The 27,553-nt window shown below is 40.6% G+C and overlaps 1 protein-coding gene across 1 annotated transcript; it reads right to left on the bottom strand.

The window, feature by feature from the left end:
* Window positions 1–895: 895 nt before the first annotated feature.
* On the bottom strand, window positions 896–20,997 carry FOXN1 (forkhead box N1). Its single transcript, XM_058037455.1, has 8 exons — window positions 20,878–20,997; window positions 18,218–18,715; window positions 15,795–15,905; window positions 10,717–10,844; window positions 9,834–9,930; window positions 5,116–5,323; window positions 3,571–4,098; window positions 896–1,158 (listed from the first exon to the last, which is right to left on the bottom strand). Exons 1-8 carry the CDS (start codon window positions 20,995–20,997, stop codon window positions 896–898), a joined length of 1,953 nt encoding a protein of 650 aa, XP_057893438.1.
* Between the last annotated feature and the right edge of the window lie 6,556 nt (window positions 20,998–27,553).

Here is a 27,553-nt window from a genome sequence, read left to right as displayed (position 1 = left end):
GTCGTTCCTGAAAAACTGGCCTGAAGTTTAGCTCACAGTAGGAACCTGCTGCAAGGTTTGGTTCAGCATCACAAGAAACCCCCCTGGAGGGATCAATTAAAACACAGATGCTCTCTGGATTTGGCCAACTGCAATTTCTCTCTTCTTTTTTATTACCATTAAAAAAATATGGCTCAATAATTCAGTTAATGTTTAGTTTATGTGGTAAAAGATAAGAGGCATGTAATGGGAATAATTTCCAGCCAAGTAAAAATTCTACTAAATAGTTTTGTTCTTTTTTTATTAAAAAAGCAGAGTTTAAAATTTCTTTTTAAATACAGTAAAACTTTGATGTTTTCCACTGAAGCATATTTGTTGCTTTGGTTTTGTCTGTCAGCAGCTTGTCCTCTATCTTCTAATACTTGCAGAATTTTCAGTTCACATTTACCAAAACCAAGGGGGACTATGGGTCCCTTCTTTCAAGGGGACTACAAATGTTTTAATAGGTAGATTTTATATTTTGGATGGTCTGTGGTGGATGTTGTTGCCATCAGTGGCTCCAAGAAATAAGTTAAATTGTTGTGTGCTGTGAGTTCTGTGCTGGTTTCCAAGCAGCTTTTGTCAAAGAAAAAAAAGAAAGAAAGAGGAAAAAGAAGGTCAAGAAGAAGATGAGTAGCTTCTTATTTCTGGAAGACGAAGAAGATGAGTGCCTTGATAAAACGGTGTTGACAAGTTCAGCTGTTAACCATATCCTCTTTAAATAATATTATACATTTTTTTCCTATTTTTTTGCTTTAATATCAGTCTGTAGAAAACCATCACGATAAAGCTACATATCCTGCGGGTGAGTTCTGGGAAAAAAAAATGAGATAAAATTCCTGTTCCCGTGGGTCAGGGGGGGTGTCGGCGCTGTGGTTCACATCAGGGCGATGGGTTTGGAGCCGGGGGTGTTGCTCAGGTAGGACGGGGACACCGTGTCGAGCTCCATGAAGGCGGAATAGAGCGTGGTGAGCTGCAGCTCGGGCGCGCTCCCGTGCGCGCTCCCGTGCGCGCCCCCGTGCGCGCCGGGGCCGCCGCTCTCCAGCTGGCAGTGCGAGGGAAAACACTGCGGGGATGATGAAATGAGCACCAGGGGATCCACGGCCAGGCTGTCGTCCTTCAGCTCCTCCCAAAGATTCCCTACAACAAAAAAACATCCCATGTTGGTTTATAGATCTGTTAGAGCCCTGGATGCTGAGAATTTTCAATTTTTTACTTTTAACCCAGCTCTTTTAGCCCCGAAAGAATAATACCTCATTTGGCCTGAGAAGGTTTCCAAAATTGAATGATAGAGCTGAGATTATGGGTTATGGGTGTTTAGCTTGAATAGAAGTGTGTAATATCACAGGGTGGAAAACATAGAGTTCAAGGTTCATTATTATATATATATATAAATATAATATCTATATCTATCTATATCTATCTATATCTATCTGTATCTATCTATCTATATCTATATCTATATCTATATCTATATCTATATCTATATCTATATCTATATCTATATCTATATCTATAAAATATCTATAAAATATCTATATTATATAGCTAACATATATACATATATATAATATCAATATTATATAGCTATAATATTACAAGATAGGTTATATCTATCTTATATAATATATAATTTATACATTATATATTATTTATAATTTATATATAATATACTATTTATATATTACATATCATATAGGACATATTATATACTTTATACAGAATTGATTATATTACAATATATATACTATATATAATAATATAGAAAAAGATATAATAATATTAATATATTATTATATATAATTATATTACATATATTATATGATGGTATAGCTATTATAATGTTATAACATATATAGCAATATAGCAATATATATAAAGCATTATATATATACATATATACATATATATACATATATACATATATACATATATATCTATATATCTATATCTATATCTATATCTATATCTATATCTATATCTATATCTATATCTATATCTATGTTAAGATGCAGATTTTAGTGTTGTGGCTGCTTCTTCTTCTTCACCTTCTTCTTCTTCTCCATGGGCTTGGGTGGTTTTGTGTAATTGGACAGAAAAGTCTCAGCATTGTGGCTTTTGGGTGGTTGGTTATTGGGTTAAAAGTAAATATAATTTATGTCTCATTTCTTAATTGGATAATTTAGCCTTAAAAGGCCTTGTAGAGAAAGATAGTGAGCCATTTTGTAGCTTGTTAGTAGAATGCTATAGAACTCACAATTTGTATAGATAAGAAATAACAAACATTTGAACGTGAATACAAAATACCACCTTCAATCCTGACCTTGACAGAGGCAGAAAATAAGCTAAAGAATCAGCACAGATTAATTCAAATTTCTTTCTATTTTCTCTCCATATGTTTCTTTATATTTGCTTTTTGAATCATTGTGTTGCAGGAGATGTTGGTTATTAAACATTTGTGTGGAGGTGGGACTGAGGAAGGGAGGAGGTTGTTTAGATTATTATTATATGTCTGTCTCCATACATTTAAATCTGGGTGAAAGGAGCATTAACTTTAGAAAATTCTTTCAAAAATTTTGTTAGAAATGTATATTTATGAAGAATATAAGAAGACATCTCAGAAAGTGTAATTGTTTTGGGTGTAGATGCTATTAATGCCTTGGGAAGAGGGAAAAGCATCCTTTTTAGCAGAGATGTGGAATCAATATTGATAAAGAAAAATGCTAGCATGTTAATTTAATCAAATTTATTTCTCTTGGTGCCTTTCACTCGACAATTCTCTTGTAAGAAATGGCACTAAATAGCTGTGCTTGAGTAGCTTTCAGTTGAAAACAGGTCTGAATTCAAAGAACACATTCTAAAACTGTATTGCAGTATTTAATATCAGCAATTGTAGCCAGGGGGGCAGTAAGAATGTTTTTCCCGTTCCTGGATGCAAATCTGTATCTTCCTTGGGAAACTTTTCAAAGATTTAACACAAAATTACATCGTGTTTATATAAAATGTAACCCAGGAAGGTGAGGTTTGTAACAGAGGCGTGAGAAAAGGGAGAGAAATGGATCTTGGGGAGGATGGGATGGGATGGGATGGGATGGGATGGGATCCATGGGGATGGGATGGGATCCATGGGGTGGGATGGGATCCATGGGGTGGGATGGGATTGCTGGGATGGGATAGAATGGGATCCATGGGGTGGGATGGGATAGAATGGGATCCATGGGGTGGGATGGGATGGGATCCATGGGATGGGATGGGATGGGATCCATGGGATGGGATGGGATGGAATCCATGGGATGAGATCCATGGGATGGGATCCATGTGATGGGATGGGATGGGATGGGATGAGATGGTATCCATGGGATGAGATGGGGTCCATGGGATGAGATGGGGTCCATGGGATGAGATGGAATAATGGAAAGGGATATAAGATGGGGTGGGATGGGATGGGATGGGATGGGATGGGATGGGAGGGATCCATGGGATGGGATGGGATCCATAGGATGGGAGGTAACAAACCTGACTCTCCAAGACAAAAACACCTCCAGCACCTACCTTGGAGATCAAAATCAGTGAGGGACGGGTTGAGAGCATCGATGTCATTGCTGAGGTCTCCCTCCTGCAGCAGCGTGTCCTGCACCGTCCTGGCCGGAGAATGCTCGGGCAGCATCTTCATCCCGCAGCTCGGGGGGCTCTGAGCCGGCACTGGCGAATCCTGAGGGATGCTGGGCTGAGTCCGGAGCTGGCTTTGAGCCTCCCCAGCAGGGAACAGGCTCTGAGGCTCGGCCGTGTGCTGCAGCAGCGCCGTGGGGACCTGCGGGAAGCCCTGCGGGGACGCGAAGCAGCCGGGCTGCTGCCCCCCCAGCAGGGCGGGCAGGGGGCTCTTGGCGTGCAGCGCTGCCGAGCCGGGGATGCCGGGGAAGCCCTGCGGGATGCCCGAGGAGAGCGGGGGCTCGCACAAGGTGTGGGGCTGCGCTGCCATCTGCCTGGAGAGCGAGGCACCTGCAGCGCCCGGCGGGCTGCACGGCACCAGCGGCGAGCGCAGCTTCTCGCTCTTGTCGCCTATCAGGGTGTCAAGCTCTTCTGGAAAACAAAGGGAAAGGCCGTGAATGACTGATCCCTGCATTGCTTGCCGCAGGAATTGTGGTGTTAATCAGAAAATGATAAAGGAAAGTCCAAAGCTGATTTATCCCTGCATAGCTTGCAGCAGGAATTGTGGTGCTACTCAGAAAATGACAAGGGAAAGTCTACAGCTGACTTATTCCTGCATTACTTGCAGCGGGAATTGTGATGCTGCTCAGAAAATATCAAGGGGAAAGTCCGTAGTTGATTTATCCCTTCGTAGCTTGCAGCAGGAATTGTGATGCTACTCAGAAAATGGCAAGGGATAGTCTGTGGCTGACTTTCCCTGGATAACTTGCAGCAGGAATTCTGCTGTTATTCAGGAACAGGCTAACAGGAGGTGCTAGTTTTTATACATTAAAACCTCCAAAGCCTCAAATTCTTAGTTGGAAGGGACCCACAAGGATCATCAAGTCCAATCTTAAGTAAATGGCCCATACAGGGATTGGACTCACAACCTCAGTGATATTAGCACCACGCTATAACCAACTGAGATGTTTGCTTTTAAATTATTGTTGCCAAGTGAGAATGTAATAAATTCCACTTTTAAAGGTTGGATACTTGGCAGTTAATCTCAGATTTTATTTGATATTTCATATTTCAGCGTTCTTTTTGTCACAGAGTGGTTTGGATTGGAAGGGATGTTGAAGATCATCTCATTCCATCCCCCTGCCATGGGCAGGGACACCTCCCACCACACCAGGCTGTTCCAATCCCCATCCAACCTTCCTTTTTACCTTAAAGTTTAGAGACATGTCAAGAGAGAATATTTTCTTGGGGAAGCTTCTTTGTGCTTATCTGTAAATATCTACAAAACTGGGTCTATTTTAATTCTGATATTAATTTTTTTACTTGTTTTGACAACCAGGAAAAATCCTTAAATATTTTCCTAAATAATATTTAAATTCTTTTATGGATCTTGGTGAACAGAAAAAATCTGGGGAGAGCTGAGAGCTAAAACAAGGACAAATGACTGACCTGGCTTTGCCATACTCTTCCTCACAGCAACTGGGTCTTTCCTCTTCCATTTCTGAAGCTCCTCCTGCATCTTGTCAATCTTGGCTGGATTCAGAGCCCACAAACAGCCCTTCCTAGAAGAATTCCCTGACTTGTTCTCAACCTTCTCAAAGCACTTGTTCAAAGATAAGTTGTGGCGCACGGAATTCTTCCAACCATCTGGAGCTGTCTGGAGAAACAAACCCAATGTAAGAACCAGCTTGAAAAAAAAAATAAATTAAAAGCTAAAAATAAATAAATAAATTTAAAATGTATGTGTATATATATAACTGTGTTTTGACTGGTGAGGTTACAAGAAATGCTGTTTAAGTCTGTGCCTTCTCTGCAGTGAGAAGCTTGAACGTTAGAGGGAAGCCACAAAAATGTTACAGTCATGTTGCGTGGGAAGAGAGGGATGAGATAAAATATCAACTGATCTTCTAAGCAAAAAGGTTGTCAGAGACCTGCTGGGTCTCTAAGAGTGAATTTGCACATCACCAGAATTAAAATTCATGTTCAAGAACTAACACGAAATCAGAATCTATTTTAGAACACCTAGAAATATTTCCAATTCTTCATTAAAGTACTTTGAGCCACCTGGGCTCAAATTCAGTGTCCAGGCAGACTTCAAAGGGGTTTTCCATGCTACTGTAAGTGTAACTTTGTGTGCTGGCCAATTACATAAGCAAATGGTTTAATCACAAGCCCTCCAGATGAGATACAGGTTTCCACAGCTGATCACTCATCTCTGTGCTTTGCATTTACTTTTAACTCAGCAGAGGAAGCTGGAAGGTTCTTTAAACTGGATCATCAAAATGATTATTTTCTTTTTGCCAAAAAATCCTCATATTTTCTTCTCAATTCCTCATAAGGATTGCAGGAAATGAATCAGCTCTCTGAAATGGGGGGAGGTTGTCCATGGCTGTTGATTCATATTCATGGATGCAAATATTTGTCATCATAACTGTTTATATCAAGTAGAGAATTATTGAACAGAGAGCATGAGAAATAAATGTGAGTTTCCACAGTCTTTTTTTAAATCTTAAAATTAGAATTTCCCTCTTAGGTTAATAATTTTTTTTCCATTTTTACTCTTTATTACTAGGATCCTTCTCTCATACAAAGCCAGATTTTTGATAGTTTGATAATTTCTTTAATTGCTGCCTAGTCCATCAGACTTCCTCTTAGACCATCTTTTATAAATTAATCTGAGCCCATTTTGGCTTTCACCAGGCAGACTGTGAAATTTGAACGTACTTTGATGAAATTATTTTATCAGGATTTAATTTTCTGTACATGCTTCTATAAGGAACATAAAACTTGTTATTTTGTAGCTTGTAAAGAACTATTGTGTGGACTAAGGCATTAAAAACCTTATTGATGAGATGAGGATCAAATTTAATACTCACTTCATTAAAAAATAAATAGGTGTGGAATTAAATACATACTATTTACTAAAAGAGAAGCTATTCCCCCTTCAGAGCAACAGAGCCTCTTCCATTTTGGCCCACCTGATGTCAGCATTTCACTATTCTGCCTCATGGGTGAGACAACACAAACTGTAATACAAGGGGAGAAGAGAAGAGAAGAGAAGAGAAGAGAAGAGAAGAGAAGAGAAGAGAAGAGAAGAGAAGAGAAGAGAAGAGAAGAGAAGAGAAGAGAAGAGAAGAGAAGAGAAGAGAAGAGAAGAGAAGAGAAGAGAAGAGAAGAGAAGAGAAGAGAAGAGAAGAGAAGAGAAGAGAGAAGAGGAGAAGAGAGAAAACCCCAAACCTTTAAAGCCTTTTCTGCCATAAGATCACACTAAACACAACAAATCAGTTTTTTCTCCCTTGCAGATAATATTCAAGCAACTTTCTGGTAGTTCCAAAAGTGAATAAAGCTGTTCCTCCCAGCTAAATTGTGTGTTTAACTACTGAACAAGCTGACTTGGAAGAATATTCCTGTTTCTTGCCCTGCACAGAGCCTCCCCACACCCCTGTGTACCTAGACAGGATAATTGGTGTTTCTGCTCAGCTGGGAGTGGCATGGGCTCCTCAGAGGCTTGCAGAACGTGTGGGGGTGTAAATTAGGAGATGGTTTTACAAACTGTACAAGCAAACAGCACACGGATTGATTTTGGAGGCTGCTGCCAGGAGCCGAGCAGGTTCTTGCATTAAATTCGGGATTGCTGAGCTGTGAGAATTTATTTGCCCAGGTAGGGATTAACACACTGAGATTATTAAGAGAAAAAACACCAGTTTTTAAAGCAGGTGTGATTGTAAATGAGCAAACTTTGGCTGCTGGGGCTGCTCTTGAGCAGCTGGAATCTCCTTGCTGTGTCTGGTTTTGGTAAACACTGCATTCAGCACGGTGGGGATGCGAGTGCAGAATCGCAAAATCAGCTGGGGAATCCCAGGATCACAAAATCAGCTGGGGAATCCCAGGATCACTGAGGTGGGAAAAGCCCTCTGAGGGCACCAAGTCCAGCCCCTGGCACTGCCAAGGCCACCACCAATCCATGTCCCCAGGTGCCACCTCCACACCACCCGAGCCCTGCCATCACACCTCAGACCTTTCTGCCCTCTCAGCCCAACAACTCCAATTAAAAAGATTAAAGCTTTCTGTTAGACTCACTAATCACCACAAAAAAGAGAGAAAATCATTGTCCAGCCCCACTGATCCTGACCAGCTCTTGAAGTTTAAAGAGTTCAGTGATCTTGCAAAACCCTTTCTGTTTAAATCTAGGTCTCAAGAGAAGGGAGAGGTACATCAAAGACTAATTCAACTTCAGCTGTGTGGATTTTTTTTTTTTTTTTTTTTTTTTTTTTAGGACGTAGGAGTTGGATTGCTCTGTTTCAACTAGAAATGAGATTGTTGCATCATAGAAACTAAATTTGCTGTGGCAGCGAATCCCAGTTAATTTGACTCTGCTTGTATCATCCCAGCAAGGCTCTGTGTGCACTTGCTCTCTTTTTCTCCAACCTAAATTGTTTCCCTTGTTGTATTCTGCTTTTTAGTGAGCACTGGTAACAGCAGCAAAATGTTCTTTGCTGACTTTTGTGTGGTTTTATTTTGCTGAAGAGTCTCCAAAAGCAGGGAGGGTGGAGGATTTTAAATTTTGCCATGTATTGGTAATTCTCTGCAGTAAAGAGCAGACGCAGACAGGAATTGATGACTGTAAATGTAATATCTGATTGCTCATTCTCCCCTGGTTATTTTAAGGATGCTACAGTCAAATACATTTGGCTGAATTTGTAAGTGCAAAATAGGAAATTTATGGGTAGTACCCCCTGCTCTATTCTGTTCCTATGGCAGTGACCTCATTCTCATCAGTTTTTAAATGAATTTTAAAAAAGACACGAGGTTCTGAAAAACCAGGAGGGACCAGGATGGTCACACCTGGAGGAGCCACAGTCCTGAGTCTGAGGGATTCTGCCCATGCTGGCAGCAGCAGCATTTGGTTTAAAGCTGCTGATTAATTTTATGATCAATTGTGTTATAAGACAACAGAGAATTAATTTCAGTTTGATGTGAAGAATAAACATCTACATGCCTGTAAAAATTATTAATAATATTCCCACCTCTCTGCTTGAAACTCTGGCTATTTTCCTGTGGATTCCCCTGGTAGATTTCTTTATTTTTTTCTCCTTTTCTTGCTTGTAACAAATGATGGAGCACTTAGTGACTCCTTTGGGAGGAAATCTGGGAGTGTGATGGATCCTGACAGTTCTTCCTCTGTGATAATGTGCATTTTTCTCTGGCTATTCTCTTTTTTTAATGTGTGTGTTCTCTATTTATCCTCTGTGTCCAGAATTGTATTGGAACACTTATTTTTCATTATTCTCAGTGTTCCTTTATTACAAATGTTTGAACTGCCTTGCTGTGGCTGTTTGAAATTTGCCCTGATCGCTGCAGGGCTATTTGCAATAGGAAACAGGACAGACTCACTGGCTTTATTTTCATTTTGGGGCCTTGCTCACAGCTGAGCTCACCCACTGTGGATTTCAGTGAGGTCCTTTTGAAGAATCAGCAGAAAATCAAAAATCCCTGAGTGGAGCAGCACTCCCTGATTCCATTACTTTCAAAAACCTGAGCTAATCCTGCTGCTCCAGGATGCCTGTGCTGAGTGAGCATTTCCCAGTGCCATTCCAGCTGTGAGGAGCCATTCCCAACCAGCAGGGATCCGAATTTCAGAGGTGCTGCTGCAAACCACCCACCCCTGCTCACCATGTCATTATCGGCTTAGTGCCATCAGCACAGCTGACACTTCTCTTTGTGCAGGGCATGCAGGGGATGCTGTTGCCCAAGATGAATTTCCCAGCTCCAGGATGGAGTGGGATAACCTGGAATTCTCTGCTTCCACACCAGTCTGGAGGTGCTGCTGGTGGCACAGGAAGCCACAAGACCAGTTCTGCCTGTGTTTGAGATCTGAGAGGAGGCAGGGAATGTGATTTTTAAATTATTTACCCTTTTTATGGTGAGGGATGGTCACTGTTGTACACCCAAGCTCATAGCTGGAACAGTTCTCAACATCTTCTTGAGTTAAATATTACCACGTTTCACATTTCTGCCTAGGTGCAGAAGGCCGAGGAGCTTGTGATCATGGGAGTGTGTAGTGTGTAATTGATTTGGTATTAATCTCCTAAGAAATAATCCCTTTTCATAGCTGGAATCCCATCCCTTACTCCCTCTCTCCCCTTCCCCATTCCCGTGGAACTCACCTTAAAGTAAGGGAAGTGTTCTGTCATGAAATTGTAAATCTCACTGACTGGCAAACTCCCTGTCTTGCTGTTTTTGAGAGCCATGAAGATCAGGATGCTAGGGAGAGGAAAAAAAAAAACCAAAAAAAAAGCATTTTAGCCTCTTCTGCCTGACTCCTCACAATCAAAAATAGATCAATTTTTGCACTGTGTGTAATTATTCTGACTCACTGTCATAGCACAAATACAAGGATGATTTTATGTTTCACTCAGTCAATTACAACAATCTCCTTAACTCCTACAGGTAATTCTCCAGGGCCATCTAGAAGGTCCAATCTGGGTTTAAAATGAAGGAACATAGAAAGCAGATACAAGACCTTCCAATCCTGCTGGTGTGGAGTTATTGAGGGTTTGTTTGACTGGTGGAGGCCACAGAGAGAATCAAACTGACAGTGACAGAGTCATAATTAAAATTTAATTATCAGATCTACTTTGGTGGCTAAACCCATGTGGTGACTGCCACAGTAGGTAGGTTTTCAAGGCATTTCCTTGCTCAAGTAACTGGGGAAAGAATAATTTTTAATACAGAATAGACAACTCAGTGGCACCAGTCTTGTGCTGATGAAATTCACAACACTTAATTTTTTTCCTTAGAGAAATTTTTTTTTTTTTTTTTTGTTTTGGGGAGTGATCAAGACTGCTCCCCTGCTTTACAACACTTAATTTCTGTGTGCCTTGGCTGGCCCCAGAGCCTGGAACGTTCTGTGATCCACGGGGACAGGACAGAACAGCCCGGCAAGAAGACAAATGGAGCGAACGTGTTGCTGCAAACGATGCTGGAACAGGGCCAGGGGTGAACGGGGTATTTCCTGTAAGGTGAGGGCTTGGAAAAAGATTGGATTACCTGTAGGAGTAGATGGGTTTGGGGAACAGAGGCTGCTGAGATTCTTGGCTGCTTTGAGGAGCAATCCTTTGGTAGGGGTAGTGCGAGGAGGCGATGTAAGTCACGGGGTAGCTGCCGCCTGAGGGGTACTGGATGGGACAGCAAAAATGTCATTTATTTTAGCAAAAAGCTCCCAAAAATATTCCCTAATAACAGCATTATTTCTGATACTGTATGGGAAAAAGTATTTTCTTCTTTATTTCTTGCTATGAGGAGCCGTGTCCTATTAATCAGCCCCAGATAATTCCTAATTTTATAGACCTAAAGCTTATCTCCCTCCAGCCATCTCTTTTGAAGTATTTCAGCCTGCTCAGCCTCCCCTGAACAAGCACACAAATAATGAATGATGTCATTTTATCGACATTAAAACCCCAGACCACCAGAGTAAAAATCTCCAGTGTTCACCTTATAAAAGCCAGCTGAGGAAGTAAAGCTGCTAAAATATAGGAAGAAACAGAGAAGTTTTGCCTGAGCCTTATTTGGGTTTGTGTGCTATATTTTTTTGCTTTTTTTTTTTTTTTTTTTTTTAGGTGGAGAGGGTACAGAAAGGCAAAAATTGAAAGCATATCATATTTGCTGCTAAGGGAATAGTATCCCGAAATCTCTGTTAAAATCACTGCTACTGTGCAAGGCAGGGAAAAACTCAACAAATAACAAGAAGAACTTAAATGGATGCACCAGAATATATTTAAGATGAATGTATTATTATGGAATAAGTCAGTGATGTCATTCCAGGGGTCAGGAAAGCAGCACATGAGACATTTTTGGGGTGGTTTCACTCTGCCTGTCTCGTGCTGAAGCTGTTGGGCTGCTCCCTGTCTGTTCCCTTAGTAAAATCCAAGGAAAATCCTTCTCCACAGGGCCAGGAGCTCATGTGCCACCACCTCAAGTGATTTTTCCATTCAATTTTCTCTATCAGAAAGCTGAAAATAACAGCCAGGACCCGTAAAAACAGATAATATTTATGCCTTGGTACCAGCCACAGGAGCTTCCTGAGAAATGCTGACCAAACTCTCCAGGAGATCACCAAACCTGTTCCAAGACACGCTTAAAGTGAAGGGATCACCAGGATAAAAAGCCAGGTGAAAGATGGGATGATCCCCACAGACAGCCTGGATTGCACCAGAGCTTCCATAGATTTGTCCTCAATTTTTTAACACAGCCCTTGGTCTTTTACTTTTCTGAATATTCCATGTTTTTCTCCCTTAAATTACAGTTTAAACATGCTGCAAAGAGTTTTTCAGGAGCAAAGGAACATGATGTAGTTTAGGTAAGATAACATCAGCTCTGGGAGAGAGGAATTTCTGCCTCTTCCAGATGAATCTTGGCGGATGCCAGGGGTGAGGACATGGCCAGAATTAGAATTTCTGTCACATGATATTAAAAAAAATCTACCTGGATGCCTTCCCTGGCACTGCTGAGCCCTGTCCTGGTGTTTCACTGCTCATCCTGCCCATCCTGTGCCATGAGGTTTATGTGGTTCCTCTGGAAAATCATCATGTAGCCCTCAAGACTCATTGGGAAAAATCCCTTGGACATCTCCTTAGTTTCTAATTCTAATTCCTTTATTTTTTTGGATCAATAGTTTTGATTGCTCTTGGTCTTTGTCCCCTTAAAACAGCAAAACATTCCCAGTTTATTTATTTATTCTGTACTCTGAACAATTGATGTCATTTCCCCAGTAATTTTATGCTGGCTGCTGGAGTTTTCCTTGCCTGTTTGCTTTTATCTTCCTCACACTGAACTGCCTGAAATGGAATGTGGAAAGCCAGACTCAATAGACTCAGTTGTTTGCATGGTGAAAGGAATGAAATGTATATAATTAATCATGTCCTGCCTTGTTAAACCAAATATTGGGCACAATTAGAGCCTCCAGAGCAGCTGTGAACTAATTTTTGTGTGCACTGTGGTGCTCCCTGCCTTGTGCACTGGCTGCAGATTTTCCCCCAAGAGCAGAAACCCAAGAAATTCCTACAATAATTCTGATTTTTATTGGTTTTGGTGGCTCTTTGAAAGATAGGGCTGGTTTTGATGTCCCTATGAAAGGCCAGACCTGGGAGTTTCAGGGATTATTTCTGTTTTATTGGTTTCATGAATCCTTTTGGAGAGAAGGGAGGCTGGGGAATGGGCTGGAATGACAGGCTGGAGCTGGTTTTACAGTCTGCCATGGCATGAAAGGTGTTTTATGGTGGGTGAGTGGCTCCAGCCAGTGTCTGCTCCTCATTTGGGTCAATAATAACTCATTTCTCTTCTGAGTCACCGCTCCTGTCGTGTCCAGCCGAGGGGAAGGTGAGGCTGTTTTATCATCTGCACAGAATTAATGAAGGGGCTGGATCCTCTCATCCCTCTAATGAAAACTGGGCTGGAACATCCCTCACTCCAGGGCCCATTCTGCAGAGAGGAACCTCCTTGGAGTGGCCGAGCTTGCGCTGCCCCATTCCAGCTTGGAATGGAAAGAGTTAATCATGGGGCTGCTCCATGCAGGACAGCTCATTCCACTTTTCTCAGCTCTTCTCATTTTCCAGCATGTGATCATGGCACAGGGATAGCAATTCTAGTTTTACCAATTAGACCTTTTAAATTTTTTATTTAATTTTTTTTTAAATTTTATTTTTTAAATTTTATTTTCATTTTATTCCTGAGCAGCAGAACACCTTGCCAGACTTTTTTTTTCATTAACAATAAGCACAGATATTGAAGAATATGATGATGTGATTATGGCATGTGATTATGTCACAGGGATAGCAATTCTACATCTTTCACCTATTAGAACTTTTTAAAATTTTATTTAATTTTTTTAAAATTTTATTTTTATTTTATTCCTGAGCAGCAGGACACCTTGCCAGACTATTTTACATTAACATTAAGCACAGATATTGAAGAATATGATGATGTGATTATGGCATGTGATTATGTCACAGGGATAGCAATTCTACCTCTTTCACCTATTGGACCTCTTTTCAATTTTAATTTTTCATTTTTTAATTTTATTTTTATTTTATTCCTGAGCAGCAGTAGAACAACTTGCCAGAATTTTTCTGCATTAACCTTAAGCACAGATATTGAAGAAAATGATTATGTGATTATGGCATGTGATTATGGCACAGGGATAGCAATTCTACCTATTTCACCTATTAGACCTTTTAAAATTTTATTTAATTTTTTTAAAATTTTATTTTTATTTTATTCCTGAGCAGCAGAACACCTTGCCAGACTTTTTTACATTAACATTAAGCACAGATATTGAAGAATATGATTATGTGATTATGGCATGTGATTATGGCACAGGGATAGCAATTCCACATCTTTCACCTATTAGACATTTTTTCAATTTTATTTTTATTTTTTTAAATTTTATTTTTATTTTATTCCTCAGCAGTAGAACAACTTGCCAGACTTATTCTACATTAACATTAAGCACAGACACTGAAGTATATGATTATGTCACAGGGATAGCAATTCTACCTCTTTCACCTATTAGACCTTTTAAAATTTTATTTAATTTTTTTAAAATTTTATTTTTATTTTATTCCTGAGCAGCAGAACACCTTGCCAGACTTTTTCTACATTAACATTAAGCACAGATATTGAAGAATATGATTATGTGATTATGGCACAGGGATAGGTATTGAAGAATACGATTATGTGATTATGGCATGTGATTACGGCACAGGGATAGCAATTCTACCTCCTTCACCTATTAGATAATTTTGAAAATTTATTCTTTAATTTTTAAATTTTTAAAAAAATTTATTTTTATTTTATTCCTGAGCAGCACAACACCTTGCCAGACTCTTTTCTATATTAACATTAAGCAGCAGGTATTGAAGAAAAGTCTGACAGAAACCTGCTGCACTTCAGAGATTTGTCCCAGTGCCAGCCTGCAGGTGGATGAAGGATTTTCCTCTTGGTGCCTGTTGGATCTTGCCTGGCAGCTTTAAATCTGGAGTTTTTTGGAATGTGATCAGCACAGAAACAGCACTGCTGTCAAACCAGCAGGGACAGGGGAAAGGTGCCTGCTGCAGAATGGATAGGGAAATCAGGAGTAATCTGTGAATTCACAAGTTAAGTGGGGTTTCTGCACACAGAAATGGCATTTTTATAGTGAATGATATATATGGAACTGGGACATATCCACAATAGTTTGTATTTGCAGCAGAGCTTTGTTTTGGCACCATTTTGGGACCATTTTCTTCTAAAATAACGATAATGGATTTGTAAGTTAGGATGGTAGTACAATATCACTTTCCCTATATTCACATTTATATTCACATTTATATTCACATTTATATTCACATTTATATTCACATTTATATTTATATTTATATTTATATTTATATTTATATTTATATTTATATTTATATTTATATTTATATTTATATTTATATTTATATTTATATTTATATTTATATTTATATTTATATTTTATTATAGATATTTTATTTTGATTTTTATTATTGTCAATAATGCTTCAGCTGACTAACCTTTCTCTGGGGATGATGCAAGAGGCAAAAGGTTTCAAAAGATGTGTGTGCCATCAAGCACAAGGAAAGCTAACATCATTTTGCTGTTCCAATTTGACTTTAAAATATTTTTCTGTGTTTGGTCTGAATTTTAGCAATATGTTTAGGTTTTTTTTTTCCCTGAAATTAAAGGAACTCAAGTTAAAGGAAGTTAGTGTGTCACTCTAGGACACACAGTTAATTAAGATCCTGAAATATCAAGAGTTATATTAATAATTTATCTGGCTCCAAAGCAAATTTTCTCAAGTGTAAGGGTGAAAATATAAATATCCAGTACTAAGATTCCATTTCCACAAGTTTTGGTTTGGCATTTTTTTCTTCTTTTTCTTAGTGAGCATCTTAAATTGCATTTAGCTGTGGTTGGTTTTAGATCTTATAAAGTGAATGTAGGCATAGAAACACAGCCCTGCAAACACACAAATGTAAAGATATTTTAAATATTTTTAAGAAATGATGATTACCACAATTTTTGTACCATTTTAGTGCTAAAAACCAGGGTTTTGGTGCTGCACTGACCTGGTGGAAGGGGTGTGAGGAGCAATACATCTGCTGCACCTGGGGCTGGTAGCAATACAGGCCAGGCTGCCCTTCCAGCGGGGATGTCCTGAGCTTCAGGTCTGAATCCTGCTGCAAAACAGCCAAAAAATGAGCAATCAGAGAAAACAGCTGAATTTAAAACAGGATAATTAATCACTGTCTGGATTTGCCTTCGTTACGTTGAGTTTTTGGGGTTTAGTTGCGCTTTGGTAAGGGTTGACAGAGTTGGTTTGTGTTTTAATGGTGCAAATCTGGGGCTGGCCATCCCTGGGACAGAGGGAGGTGACACTGCCATGGCAGGAGGTGACACTGGAGCACCTTCAGGGTCCCTTCCAACCCAAACCACCCCGTGATTCCATGAAGAAACGAACCAATTCCTACATTTCCACGACTACAGCCTGAGAAAAGGAAATCCCAGCCCACATTCCGTGCGCAGAACAATTCAGGAAAACATCAAGCTCTGTGTATATTCTTATTTTTTCCCCCCCCTGCACACACAACCCACACACTCCAGCTTTCACTCCTGAGTGTGCACAAGTGTCTCCCTCGTCTTTCATTCTCCCTGATTTTATCTTTAGGCTGGCAGCGCCTCTGGAATTTTGGCAGGTCTGTAATGTTCAGGAAAGAGGTGGCAGAGAAAAAACACACTGGGCTGGCTGCTGGGTTCAATCAAGATGCAGGAAATATGTAAAAAATGAAGGAATTCAGTGAGAAACTTTTTCCAAAAATCCAACAGCACTTATCCTTCTGCTTTAAAACATGGCCAGCTTTTATGGCATTTTAATCTAAAAATATTAATAAATAAACATATATACACATTGTTTCTTATATATATTTTATATATCATGCATGTGTATCTAATATATAAAAATATATATCTAGTATATCTAGTATATCTAATAAATATAAAAATACTCAGTGTTTTAATGTTATATTATTAGAAGCACAAATTAGACTTGATTTGACATCCATTATCAATAAGCATCAGTGTTATTTTGGTGATATGAAGATGAAGATTTTGGGAAGTCCCAACTTTCCAGCAGCATGGAAGTGATTTAAAAGTGGGAAGTTGGGTGCTGGCAAGACCCAACAGGGAGTAGCTACACCTGCTTGTAAAGGGCTCTTGCACTGCTGCCTTTGCATCCTGCAGGGATTTGGGAAGAAAATGGGAATTTCTTTTTCATCAGCTGCTCATAGGTTTTGCAGCACTGAACTCCTCTGACCTAGATGAGTGTTTATCCAGGAAATAAGAGATTTAGATCGATTTCCTCCTTAACCTGGATGGCTTCAATCCCCAGGTATGTTCCCTGACAGCATCTCTCCATTCTCTTGGTCTTAATCCAATTAATACTTTTTTCTTTTTTAAACTCCTCTTCCATTTGTAGCTCTGAATTCCTCCTGTCCCAGCCATTCAGAACCAGCTCAGAGCTCCTTTCTGGCAGGTGGAATTGTTCTTTTTGGCTGCAGGAGATGATCAAGATGCACTTTGCACCTTGGATCACAGCAGAGATCTTGTGGAGACACTGGAGGGGAATTTAATTTGCTTTTCAGGGATCTCTGCTGCCCTAAATAGGCAGCTGCCTCCATCTGGTATTGAAATCAGCCCAGGTAATTTTGCACTGCACATATAAGCAGAGCTGATATTTATTTTTTTGATGTTTTGGAGCTTTCTCTTCTATTTGCACTGAGAAAAGTGAGGGTGAGCTGTTGGACCAAATCTGTTCCACATCCTCATGCTTGAAAATATTGTTTTGTGAATTTTGTTTGTAGAAAACCCCAACTGATGACAAATTTGGATATTTATGATTCATGTATCCTGTCTGACTCAAAATAATTTGTCCTTGTGCATCTTTCTGAGGATTGTTTGAGGAAAAGACCAGAAAAGAGAAAATTTGGAGAAATAAACACGGATATATCTAAATCTGCTTTCCCTGAGCTCTGGCCTATATCTTGACAGAGCGATAAACATTTAGGATTTGTGTACCCTGTCTGATGGAAAATAATTTGTCCTTCTGCTTCTTTCTGAGAATTGTTTGAGGAAAAGCCCAGGAAAGAGAAAATTTGGAGAAACAAACACGGATATGTCTAAATTTGCTTTCCCTGAGCTCTAACCTGTATCCTGACAGAGTGATAAACATCTAGGATTCAGGTACCCCTTCTTATGGAAAATCACTTGTTCTTGTGCCTCTTTCTGAGGATTCTTTGAGGAAAAGACCAGAAAATAGAAAATGTGGACAAATAAACATGGATATATCCAAATCTCTTTCCCTGACCTCCAGCTTGACAGAGCGATAAACACCAACACAGTCGCTACAACAAGAAAATCCTCCCAATAAGAAAATCCTTCCAAAAGCACATTTTTACCACTGAAAACAATGCAAACAACACCAAACCCCACTGACCATGACCTGGGCGCCGTGCTCCTGCCCCGTGGAGCTGTACTGGACGCTGTTACACCACGGCTGCTCTGCGGAAATATTTGGGATGTGGGTGGGAAACGCCTCCGGCTCCTCAGCAGATCCCGTCAGACCCTCGAAGCCATCGATGCTCCTGTGATTTTTGAAGGGAGACGCTTCTGGTGGCAGGGCCTGGTGAGATTCCTGGAAAACATCCTCGCTGATCTGCCTCTTGTAGGGGTGGAAGGGGTTCCTGGTGCTCTTGAGGAAGCGCTCGTAGCTGCCGGCAGCGTTCTCCTCGTAGCTGCAGCGCCGGAATCTCTCGGTGCCGAAGGATGCCCTGAACTTGTTGGTGCCACAGGGGATCCCTTGGCTGCCAGGGAACCCTCCCTGGATGGGGTCCTGGCATGGGGAGGCAGGGCTGGGGCTGGGAGAGGATTCTGAGCTTGTCCTCTCTGTCCGGGTGTCTGGCTCATAGGGCGGGCAGCTGTAGCTGGAGTTATCCTGTGATGGGATGTGGACATTGATTTGTTTAAGGTCAGGATTGAAGTTTCAGCAAATATTTTATTGTTTTCATTGTCTGAGTTATTTTATTATTGTCTAAGTTATTTTCATTGTCTAAGTTATTTTATTATTGATTTATCCCTATGGGGGATAAATTGATATTATTGATTTATCCTTATGGGGATAAATCCCAAGGCTACAATCCCAGTGCTGCTCTCTCTTATTGTCTAAGTTATTTTCATTGTGTAAGTTATTTTATTATTTTCATTGTCTTAGTTATTTATTTATAGAAATTTTAAAATATAACATTTATATTTTAACTACATTATTTTTTTACATTAAAATATAAATGTAATACGCAATGGAATATTGGCATTTAATTATTTAAGGTCAGGATTGAAGTCTGAGCAAATATTTCATTATTTTCATTATCTAAGTTATTTATTTATAGAAATTTTAAAAGACAAAATTAATATTTTAATCACATTAAAAGTTGCAATGGAATATTGACATTTATATAAGGTTAGGATTGAAGTTTGAGCAAATATTTCATTAATTTCATTATCTAAGTTATTTATTTATAGCCATTTTTAAAAGATAAAATTTATATTTTAATGCAATTAAAACATAAATGTAATATGTGATATAATATTGACATTTATTTTTTAAAGGTTAATATTTAAGTTTGAGCAAATATTTTATTATTTTTCTTATCTAAGCCATTTATTTAGAGAAATTTTTAAATTGACATTCATTTATTTAAGTTTGAGCAGATATTTTATTATTTTCATTGTCTAAGTTATTTATTTATAGTAAATTTCAAATGTAAAATTTATATTTTAATTATATTAAAAATACATTTTAAAGGGCAAGTATGACATGACCAGTTCTGCCCACCTTCATGCAGGGAAGCCCTAAAAAAATCTCGAGGGTTTTCTGGTTGCTTGGTATCCAAAACTATTCAGCAATTAATTAATCAATAAAAGCAAGGCCAAGTTGGATTGGTCTTGGAGGAACCTGGTGCAGGATGATCTTTAAGTCCCTTCCGACCCAAAGCACTCAGAAAACAGAGCTGTCCTTGAAAAACAAGGACACCTCGACTCTGCTCTGCCCATTTCAGGGAAAAGCTGAGGAAGGTCGGGTGATGACAGATTAAATGACAGGAATGCGGTAAGTGCAAGCCCTGTCGCCTGCAAGTTTAGTCAAATCAGCTTGATCTCATCCCTGCTGGGCTTCCAGGCTCCAGAAATGTGGGTGCTTACATCACTTCCCTTCATTAGGGTGGCCACACTCATCTGGAGACACAGGACAGGCTCTGGGCAGACACCCCAACCCTCCTGTGTCATCTCCTCCCTCCCTCGTGCTCTCCAGCAAAGAGAAACCACTCAGGAGCTCTTTAATCTGCAGCAAGGATGCAGTCTGGGTCCTGCCGCTGAAAACATGCATATAATGAAAATATTTCCCTGACATCAGGGATGGGTAATTAGTGGGGAGCCTTTGAGAGGACGCACATCAGGCTGGAGCAGGGTGCTGCGCTCCTTTCCTCTCCAAATCCGAGAAATCCCGCAAGGAAAATCAGGATAAACCCGAGAAATCCCGCAAGGAAAATCAGGATAAACCCAGTTCTTTCTGCAGTGGGACACAGCACAACTTTCCCACTCATTTTAAGGAAGGGAACAGAACATTCAGCTGGAGTTTAAGATTAAAAGATGCATATATTGAAAATATGCACATTTCCCTGGTATCAGGGATGAGTAATTAGTAGGAAGCCTTTGAGAGGACACACATCAGGCTGGAGCAGGGTGCTGAGCTCAGGGATGGGAGAATGTCCTGTGCTCCTCAAAAAGGCAAACACCAGGTTATTGAGTGCTCCCTTCCCTCCTCTCTCCAAATCCAAGAAATCCCGCAAGGAAAATCAGGATAAACCCAGTTCTTTCTGCTGGGGAACAAAACCCAGCTTTCCCACTCATTTTAAGGAATGGAACAGAACATTCAGCTGGAGTTTAAGATTAGCTGAGCAGGATAACTCAGGTTTCCACCCTTCAGGAATAAAACCTCCAGGGTTTGCTCTGTCACCGGTAGGTTTGGTGAGATCCAGCAAGAGCTGAATGTTTATTTTGATCTTTAAAGGAAGAGAACAGGCCTGGGCCAGTTTTACTCACACTCTGCTGAACTGGGGATATTGAATCCCCCTGTGCCTTCATCAGGTCCTGCTGGTCCCTTTCCAGAGTGTCCGAGGCAGAAAATTTAATATTGGACTGGTCCTGGAGTAGCGAAACCATCACCAAACCCACGGCACACAGAAATCCTGTCAGGGCAAAAATCAAATTACAATTAGCACTTTTTCAAACTTGAACTGTGAAACAAAGCCCTTGTTTGGTGTAGGTGATGGAACAGGCTTGGATGTGCAGCTGGAGCCATCCTGAGGAATTCCTGACACTGGAATTATTTTTTAGCTCTTAAAGAAATGTTCTGTAGATGAAATTCCAATGAAGATGTGGTATGGGGTTTCTGTGGATTCACCACATAATTTTTATAAAAATAAGCACTTTCTTTGTTTTCTACAGGATCATAAATTAAGGAAAATGTATTGTTTTGGGGGTTATGCAAATTTAGCAATGTCACTTTATTGAGAGATTGGGATATAAATGCACCCCAGCTGTTTTCAGAGGGATTATATTAAAAAAAAAGGATATTTTTCTATCATTATTCAGACTGATGACTACAACACACTTATATGTTCACTTTTGTTTTTTATTAGTCCCAATCCTTTCAGCCTTTCTGTTCTGTTTTGCATGACTGAAATGTATCTGAGATACGCAAATGACTTCATCATTCCATCCCTGTTTTTGTTAGCTGGATCTCCTCTCAAGTTCCCAATCTTTGATCTTTAGATATAGGAGCCATATCTGATGGTGTTTGGATTAAAAGGAATAAATTTAATCTTCTGGTCTTTTGTTTTCCTTGTTGACTGTAACCTTAGAGTAAAACAAAAGTAGAACATGCATCCTTTTATGTCAAGTTTGCAGCTAGATGAAGGTGTTCATGCTCATAATTTTGATTTCAGGTGGACAAATCAGGAGAAAAAAGCCACTTTAATTCAAGAGTTAATCTGCCAGCTCTTTGCCACGTGTTGAAATAGCTGTTAGGTAAATATCTAAGGGGTTTGTTAGGTTTGCTTAACAAAGACATATCACCTAAAAACGTGGAAACCTTTTTTTTTTGCCTTTCTAGTTCAAAGAGAAATCTGTATTTATGATGAGTAAAACTGCATTGCCCGGGGGGATGGAGCACAATGGGGCTTGGAAATCAAGCAGGAGACCTGCAGCAGTACATCAGGGGAAAAAAATGATGTGAGAGAGAGTTCAGAAATGTCTCAGCTCTTCTCCCAGTGGCTTAACTGGAGGCTGATGAGGAGAGAGATTCCTCATCTTGAAAGGGGCAGGTGGGAAAAATGTCAGCTAGAAAAGATATGAGAATCTATTTGTAATTTGTGAGCGCCTATTTGTAATTTGTGAGTGCCTATTTGTAATTTGTGAGTGCTCCACACTGGCTGCCCTCCCAGTGCTGCTTCCCCACTTATCTTCAGGTTATACAAAGCCGTCTCTGACCTCTCTTTTATACTGCAATTTTTCAGCCCAGCTGCCTCATTTGTGGTCTGGAGCATTAGAGTTTTAATAAAAAGCTTCTGCACAGGTACAGTTCTTGCCTGGTGGCTTCTGCATTGTGAGAATTTTCACGAATTCTTTTTGAAAGCAAAGTGAATTTGTCAGGGTTGTATGGAAAATTAATGCAAAAGGCCCAGGAAAATCAAATAATTGAGACCTTTGCCAAGTTCTGTTGATAAATTGCATTTTGGTGGGAAAGGAGGAGTCTTAGTCACATTTTAGACTATAAAAATTTCCCCCTGTGTAGAAAAACTATTTTGTTTTTATTAAATGAGAAGCAGCCACAGGGAAAGTATTTTTCTTTTTTTACTGTTAATTGAGAAGCATTTATACTTAAACAGTGTTGGGCTGATAATCTGTGTTCAGTGGTGATTACTGAATGCCTTTGTTAAGAATCCACCCTGGAGGATCTCCCAGGTGGGGATAAATCCCAAGGCTGCAATCCCAGTGCTGCTCTCAGTTTTCACACTGGCACCAGCAGATCAGTAAGAGCTGCAGCTCCAGGTTCTGCTCATCCTAGAATATTGTGGAAATGTCTTTTTGCGAGAGAAAAACCCCTGGCCATGTATTCTGATTTTCATTTTATTCTTGGAGTCTCCAAACTTCTCTTCAAAAGCCATTTGCAAGTTCAGCCTCATTTATGTGTCTCACAGCAGGTTGCAAATGCAGATCAGTTTAAACTGCCAAATCAACACACTGAAAAATCTTTCTGCTGTCACTGTTCATTAAATCTTTTTTAATGTCCCTTAGAGACATTCTATTTTGTTAAAAGAACATATAACAAAAAAACCAACCAACAAACCAAAACCCACAAAAAACAACAACAACAAAAAAACCTCAAACCAAAACAAAAACCAACTCAAAACCACTTTGCATTGTTAACATGGATTTTAGCAAAGAGAAATCACAACACTCACTGACAAATCTTCTTAAGGAGCAGAAATTACAGCCAGGGGAGGTTGCCAATAATCAGGATTACAATAAATCATTTGCAACAAGCAGTTCCTGGGAGACAGAGCTTAAGGAAGTTGTGGGTTGCCTGGATGTAGGATGTGCTAAAGCAAACAATGATGCTTTGATTTGGAGAGAGGTATCTGATTATCCCAGCTGCAGCTGGAACCATTTCATGTCACTTTGGCTGCTGCAAATGTGGCGTGACCACGCAGGCTCCTGTGATAAGATAACTACCTGGAAAATCAGAAAAGAGTGAGAAAGTGTAACCTCAGCTGGGTGTTGGGGTAAGCAGGGCAGCAGCAGCTGATCTATCAGCTCTGCATGACTGAGCCCCGTGGCAGCAATCCCTGGCTGGATCAACCCCTGGGTTTGTGTCTCCTGCAGCCTCCTGAACTCTGTGGGTGCTGCTGGCAGTGCCCTGTGCAGCCCCTGGGGCTGGCATTGCTCTCACAAGAGGGGTTTGGGTGTTCCTCAGCTCCCAATCCATCCTCTGTGCCTGCTCACTGAGCTGGGCTCGACACCAGCTTGTGCGAGCTGCTCACATCTCTGCCCAGAACTAAAAATCACCATTTTCCTCTCCACATCTGATGGTTCCCAAATAACTCTGTGGGTGCTGCTGGCAGTGCCCTGTGCAGCCCCTGGGGCTGGCATTGCTCTCACAAGGGGTGTTTGGGTGTTCCTCAGCTCCCAATCCATCCCCTGGGCTCCCTTGAGCTTGGTTTGACACCAACTTGTGTGAGCTGCTCACATCTCAACCCTAAATCATCATTTTCCTCTCCACATCTGATGTTTCCCAAATAACTCTGTGGGATCTTTTTTTTTCCCCCTCAAGACTATGAAAAAAAGGTTTCAGAATTCCATTTTTCCTCTTGCACTTAAAAATCCATCACATGCCAGTCAATGATGCTGCGTGCCAAATATCCCAGAAGTGCCCAGAATGTTGTGACTAACACTTGTCACGGAGACAGGAAATCTCTACACATAATTAATTATGGAAAACAGTCAGAAAATGGATTTGTTAATAAGAATCAGCATTTTTTAAAAAGGCTTTTGATGAATTTAAGATTTTTCTGAGGTTGTTCCTGCCAGGTTGACACTGGAGGCTGTGCTGGCTCAACAGAGCTGTCACTGCTCTGTTGATCCCTGACATTCCTGTCACTGAGCCTTGCCCTGTTTTCAGGAGACATTTTCAGGAACAGGATTGGAACCTGCACAGCCCAGCACTAAACTCTGGTTTGGCCACATGAATTCCTCATTGCTTCCTTGCTGCTCTTTACAGGATGTGGAGCACCTTGATTACAGGACACCTGATTAACTTTACAGAGCTTCTGAGGACTGTAATTTCTTTTCTCCTGGATTTAAATCTGCCTGTGAATTTGTTTAATTTAACTGTGCTGGTTTTGCTTTCTTATTCAAGTGTTCTGAGCTCAATTCTCTCACAGTTAGCTGTGATTGGTGCCCATAATTGGCTACCTCTGGATATTTAGATATTTATTTACCTTTTGCACATTTAGGGAAAAATAACGTTCATTTGACAATCTCAAGGATGAGTGAAGAAAATTTACAATTATAAAACCCTTTCTGCATCCAGCGACACGGGATGTGTTTGCTGCCAGCTAAGTAGCAAAGTACTGAATTCCTGTAAGAGAAGGATGCCATTCTTAATTAAATCATTCCTGAACTATCAGGGTTTGCTCATTAAGGGCTACCTGCAGGCAAGGCTGAATACCAGGTGAGCAGTGTGGACTAATTGCCACCATGTCCAGGTGTGCTGTCCAGCAGGAGGGGTTGGGAGCTCTGGAGCATCCAGGTGCCTCCTGGCTGAGGTGGGGAGAGTGTTTGCATCAGGTTTTTAATCTGCTCTAGGAACACATTTATAAAAAACTACAGGTCTCTGTGAAAATAAACCCTCAAAAGGCATTTATCCCAAATCTATTTTATGGGGGGAAAAAAATGTTTTTAGGGGCAGAACAAGGAATTATTTGTTGGATTGCAGAAAATATCCAGGTGATGTTTGACTGTGGTGTTTGGTCCAGGTTCCCATCCTTACATCAGCATTTTAATTCTTATTCTTTATTTATATTTTATCCTGCATCTTTTACTTCTGACACCAACAGTGAGGACAGTCTGTCCCTGCAGAGAACTTTGTGAATTATTAAATTTTTCTTCTGTTTTCCCAGATGAAATGTAGTAATTTCTCTTTCTGAAGCCATTCCACACCTTAGATTATACTACAATCCTTTCCTGAAGGATTTCTAGTTCTGCTGACACCTTTTTGGGATGGAAATGCAAAACCAGCTGTGGTGTTTAAGATGTAGGCACACCGTGGTGGTTGGTCTCCAGGTACACAGAAATTCCCTCAAAATAGAGAAAAGCAGATTATAGGGCTTTTTCTCAGCTTCATTGCAGGTCCTGTTTGTTCTGGGAATGGATTTTACCTCTAGTTCTAAAGTATTAATTTATGCAGAAGTGGAAATCCTGGCAAAAATTCACATTATGGCTGAAATAACACTGCAAGGACTTCCCTGTTTCTTGTAGACTGGGCAGACTCATCATCTGTTAAGTTATAAATAGAGAAAAAGTCCCTGAGAGGTGCTGAACTTGCATAATTAACCCAGCAAAGAGGGAACTCAGCACTGAACAGAAACCAAGCATGGAAAAATGTAGCTGAGAAGGCGAATGAGTTTGTCAGGTGAACTTGGTTTTCCCCTCACCTTTTCCCTCCTCATCCTAAACACTAAAACACCTTTCTAACTCCACCATTTAACCTGTATAATAGACGTCAGCTCTCCCTACCAGCCCTGCAACTCTGGCAGTATTTTCAAACCCAATCCTTTGCATAGCCTGTCCTGTTTTCTGGATGAATGGCTCTGCTGCTTCCTGAAGGAGGGGTGTGAAATTTCATTGCTTTCTTTGTAGACATCTGAGCATGAAGTCAGACACGGTTCCAAGGGCTGGGAGCAGTTAATATGATCCAGAAACTGTGTGATTCTGTCATGAATAACCAGCTGGGTTGGCAGGAAAAACCAGCGCAGGAGATAACGGCGTTTCTCTGGCCGATGGCAGCAGATCTGTGACTGGATGCTCTGGGCTGAATTCAGGGTTTTACTCTGGCTCTGGGGAGTGCCAGTGAGGAGACACCACAAACACAGCAGAGCTATCAACACAGCCATGTGATTTATAAAAACAGTTCCTAGGAAGAAGCGAGGCTAAAAGCAGCTGCAGCCAATAAATGGGATGGGAGATAAGGAGGTGCCTCCTTTGGCTCAGGAATCCATCACCTGCAGACTGCTGAAAGCTGGGACAGAGCAGCAGGGAATGAGCACTCGGTGCTTCTCCAGGCGTCCCTCTCAGCCCTGCACCTGTGCTTCACTCTTACCTTTTTTACAGCCCTGTTTCACACCATCACTGGTGAGCCTCGGTGTCCCTTTCTCCTGTAATTATCTGTGCTGTCTCCCACGTATTCCTGCACCCTTCCTTTCCTTCCCTCTCCCTGCAGTGACAGTCTGGGTCACTTTACTTTCTTCTACCACATTATAAAGCCTTTTAATATATTGCAATCTATCCCTTTCCTTTCTGTGGCTATTTTGGTTCCTACTTTCCAAAGCAGTTTATGGGCTATCCACAATGTTTTCTATATCCACAATATTTTGTATAAGGTTATTTTTTTTAGAGTCCACCACTACATTTGAATGAAAATGCAAACACCAGTTGCTTTTAAAACCAGATGCTAAGAGTGGACACTGGTTAACATTTCCAAAGACGTGAGGAGCACTGAATGATTTAATAAATAATGTGGGTCAGGGATTGTCAGACCCAAAACACAACAAGCTGTGGCCCTGCTCCTTGTGTGCATAATAAAAGATGATTAATGAGCAGCAGTTCCCATGAATTAACCTATTGATAGCTCAAGGGCTCTGAGTGCCACATTGCACCCCATCAATCCTCTCTGGGGAACACGTAGAGGGGGGACACACACACAGGGGAAGGACTTTTGGGAGCCTCCTGATTTGTTTTAGGCTCCTTTTTCTCCCCGCGTGAGTCACGCTCATCTCCCTGGGACTGGAGAGTTCATCTTGGGATCTCATGCCACCTTTGTGCCTTTATGAGAAGGTGTGGAGGATGATCCACCCTAATGGTTTCTGTTGCTGGCTGTGGCAGCATGTTTTATGACGGGCGTGGTGCATTCCCATTTTCTCTGTTGTGCATGCACAGC

This window comes from Melospiza georgiana, chromosome 19 (assembly GCF_028018845.1).
Source record: "Melospiza georgiana isolate bMelGeo1 chromosome 19, bMelGeo1.pri, whole genome shotgun sequence".
Taxonomy (NCBI): Eukaryota; Metazoa; Chordata; class Aves; order Passeriformes; family Passerellidae; genus Melospiza; species Melospiza georgiana.
This window is presented reverse-complemented; position numbering and strand designations above follow the sequence as displayed.